At 38.4% G+C, this 3272-nt stretch overlaps 1 protein-coding gene across 1 annotated transcript; it reads right to left on the bottom strand.

The window, feature by feature from the left end:
* Positions 1-802: 802 nt before the first annotated feature.
* On the bottom strand, positions 803-2639 carry SAP18 (Sin3A associated protein 18). Its single transcript, XM_019525433.1, has 2 exons — positions 2490-2639; positions 803-1795 (listed from the first exon to the last, which is right to left on the bottom strand). Exons 1-2 carry the CDS (start codon positions 2609-2611, stop codon positions 1639-1641), a joined length of 279 nt encoding a protein of 92 aa, XP_019380978.1. The 5' UTR covers positions 2612-2639; the 3' UTR covers positions 803-1638.
* Positions 2640-3272: the final 633 nt, after the last annotated feature.

Raw genomic sequence — 3272 nt, 5'->3', positions numbered from 1 at the left:
ACAAATCTGCCCTTGTTGGGAACCCCTCCTCCCCTGAAAATACTCCATCTAAGTCACTTGCGAAGAGCTCCAGTTAAGTGACTTGCCTAATATCACCAGGGAATGTTGCGTAGAAGGTAGACTAGAACCCTCTAGGATGACAACTGACAGCCATAAATATGCAACATGCCCATCTTACTCATTAAGTGCACTCTAATATCACAGCAAGTGAAACAGAAGCATGACATGCAGCTACTTTAAATGACAAATTTGAAAATTAGACTAGTGATCTCCCAGGGTACCTATACACACCACAGGTTTAATCCTCATTAAATTAAATAAGTTTATAAAATGTAAACTCATTTATTTTGGAGAGTTGCATCAGTGTTTGCACACACTTGATTTTCAAACTAATTACTGCAGGAGAGTAGGACTGTACAGCACTGTGCCCCCTGGCCTGGGCCCCACCACATGACCTGCCACACAGCTGTGTGGGAACATTGAGCCAGCAAATAGCACAAGGAAAAAAAGTGGAAGCAATTTGAAGGGGTGAACTACAAAAAAGTTGGAGTGCCATCTGGTGGACAAAGGCTCATTACATGTCTTTGAGTGTCTTTGTTTGCACGCACCAAATCCATCGACACAACACTTTAATTCACAGCAAGCCAAACTAAACTACGTCTGAGTTTTACTTTAATGTGCCAGAAAGACTTTTAAAGTGTCCAGAAAACCCACTTGTGCAAACAGTCACACCAGTGCAGCACAAGAAAGGGCAAAAAATATGGCATTTACAAAGGCCCCTCCAGCCCTATTACTTTTTTTCATTTGTTTGCCTAGGCCCAAATAATGGAAACATTAAAAGTAAAGGAGGGACTGGTTCCTTGCTTAGTTCTGGTACCTGGCACAAAAAGGAATCTTTGGCTGCTTGTATCAATAGTTATGCCAATAACCCAAGAGACCGCTAGATGTGCATCTAACATCGGTTTAAAATTTTAAAGTTTTTTTTAAAATAAAGAACACTTGTTTTTCCTTTAAAATGGCCAGATGCATTAGTAAAACTAGACTTTTATAGGTTATGTTTGTTTTGATGAGAAGGAAAGATTAATTACTCTTTAAAAAAACCCAATAAACAAACAAAATGTTACTTGGAGACTTACTTCTGGAAAGTAAGTAATCATACACAAGGATTTGCTCACCGATGCCACTGTTCATGTACTGCTAGGTAGCAAGTCTGTGAAGAAAAACACTAGTTCTCCTTTGAGCGGTTTGTTTTTAATCAAGCTCAACAGTCATTAAATCAGGCCTGATCTAGTCTTCAAACTCAGAAACATGTTCAGAACAATAACAATGTTTATTCCACTCTAGATGGCTTTTAACAGAATGGTAAGAGCACTTCTAAGCTCTCAGTCACATTCTACACAGATCTTGAAACACTGAATATTTCTATTTACTTTTCATACCATAAAAGCTAGGAAAGAACAGAACAAAGCAGATTCAGATACTGTTTCTTTTAAACTCACACAGTAAAACTATTTACTCTTGTTGTCAAGGCTTAGAAGTGTTTTCAGATCTTGCTTAACAATAGTAATAAAAAAGGTCTGTTTCCTATAGCACGTAAAACCCACTGGAAGATACAGTCACCTACAAAAAAATGACACATTAATATGGTCGCATCCGGCTTGATGGGGGTGGTGCCCGATTTGGAGGCGTAATCGCTATATCCAAGTAGTCCCCTATCTGGAATTTCTGAGACTGCAGCGTCATGGAATCATCTGTGCCCTTTCTTCCCGACATTGTACTGCCAATTTCTTTCACCCTGAAGGAAAAATATGAAACGTCATTTCATTACATAACAAAAGAGCAAGTCAGTCTCTTTTTAATGTCAGGGAGATTTGCAGACTAAACAGGACCTGAAGGGGATGAACTGTTAAGTTTCTCCTCAGTTAGTGGGATACAAAGACGTTGCCTCCCTCCTCAATACAGTTTTAGCTGTTTCTCTGATACAACTCTAGACATAAAATAAGTAAATGAAGTTGCATCAAGCTTTCCCCTGTCAGAGCCTGAAGTACCTGGCAAGTTAGAGACAAGAGAACTGGTAAAAAAAAAAAAAACACAAGAAATATAGCAGGACCCAAGTCCCTGCTTTTTCAACTGGTTTCTGGTGAGCTCAAATAGAAACTGTCTCTATCCAGTTTTAATTAAAAAAAAAAAAAAAAATATCTGTGCTAAAAGCAAACTCTTGATGGCGATACAGTTACTACCCTTACCACAAGAAACAGCCTTTTTGTTTCCACTCCTATCTACAAGCACGTGTTCTGGGGGGCAGATAATGTAGTGACCAACATCTTTAGGAAAACACTTTTTAGTGTTTTAGAAAAGAGAAACAGGAATAGTAACTGAAAAAATCAAATATTAACAAATGATTGCCATGCACTCTGTTACTATGAAGAACTTCTCTCATACAGCATGGCACATAAACTGTTACTGCAAATAAGACTTCAGTCATTTACCTATAACCAGGTCTTTTGAGATCTGTAAAAACAATGGCAAAATTGAAATGTGTTCCCTTTTTCCGTGCTTCTGGATAGACTTCTTTCACTAAACTTGTCAGCTCCTTTAAAGTTGCATCCATCCTAGATTTTAAAAAGAAAAAAAATCGTTCAGGTAGGGGAGGTTGTTTTTTATTTTAAGTTCTTAAAAATCTTACACTTACTAAAAATGTCATCTGTGAGACTTTTTGTCTAAATCATAGACAACTCTAAACTCTCTCTTGCATAACTCAATATTTTTATGTACTTAAATGGCACAAGGAGCATTTCATGGTTAAGTATTTTCCTTTCAAAATTCAAAGTGTTCAGAACATGTCCAGGATGAGTACTCACTAGTAACTAGAACACCTGCTAGGGTATCCCTCCCTCTTGCCCCACAAACAAGTGGTGATCTCATACTCAGAAAGTTTGGGGTCTAGCCCTGGCTCTGCTCCAAGCTGCTGTGACCTCTCTACCCATTTTCTAGTCTACTTCAGAACACAGTTCTTTAGGGCAGGGACCTGGTTTTATATATTTATACAGTACAGAGCACAAAGGGATCTTCAGTTGACAGCAATAAAACCACTTATTTTTGTATTATTTTTTAAACCCTTACAAGAGAGACTGAGGTAATGAAAAAAATAACTAAAACAAAAAAAGAGAGAGAGAGATGTAAGACAACTTGCACAAGTAACCCATCAGTCTTTGCTGGGGTAGGTGTAACAGACCAACCCTCCCTCCCTCTCCCTCTCCCCTCCCCCCCCC

This window comes from Gavialis gangeticus, unplaced genomic scaffold (assembly GCF_001723915.1).
Source record: "Gavialis gangeticus isolate Ggan-Ray unplaced genomic scaffold, GavGan_comp1, whole genome shotgun sequence".
In the NCBI taxonomy this organism is placed as follows: domain Eukaryota; kingdom Metazoa; phylum Chordata; order Crocodylia; family Gavialidae; genus Gavialis; species Gavialis gangeticus.
Note: the sequence above shows the minus strand (reverse complement) of the source record. Positions and strands in the feature narration are given on the sequence as shown.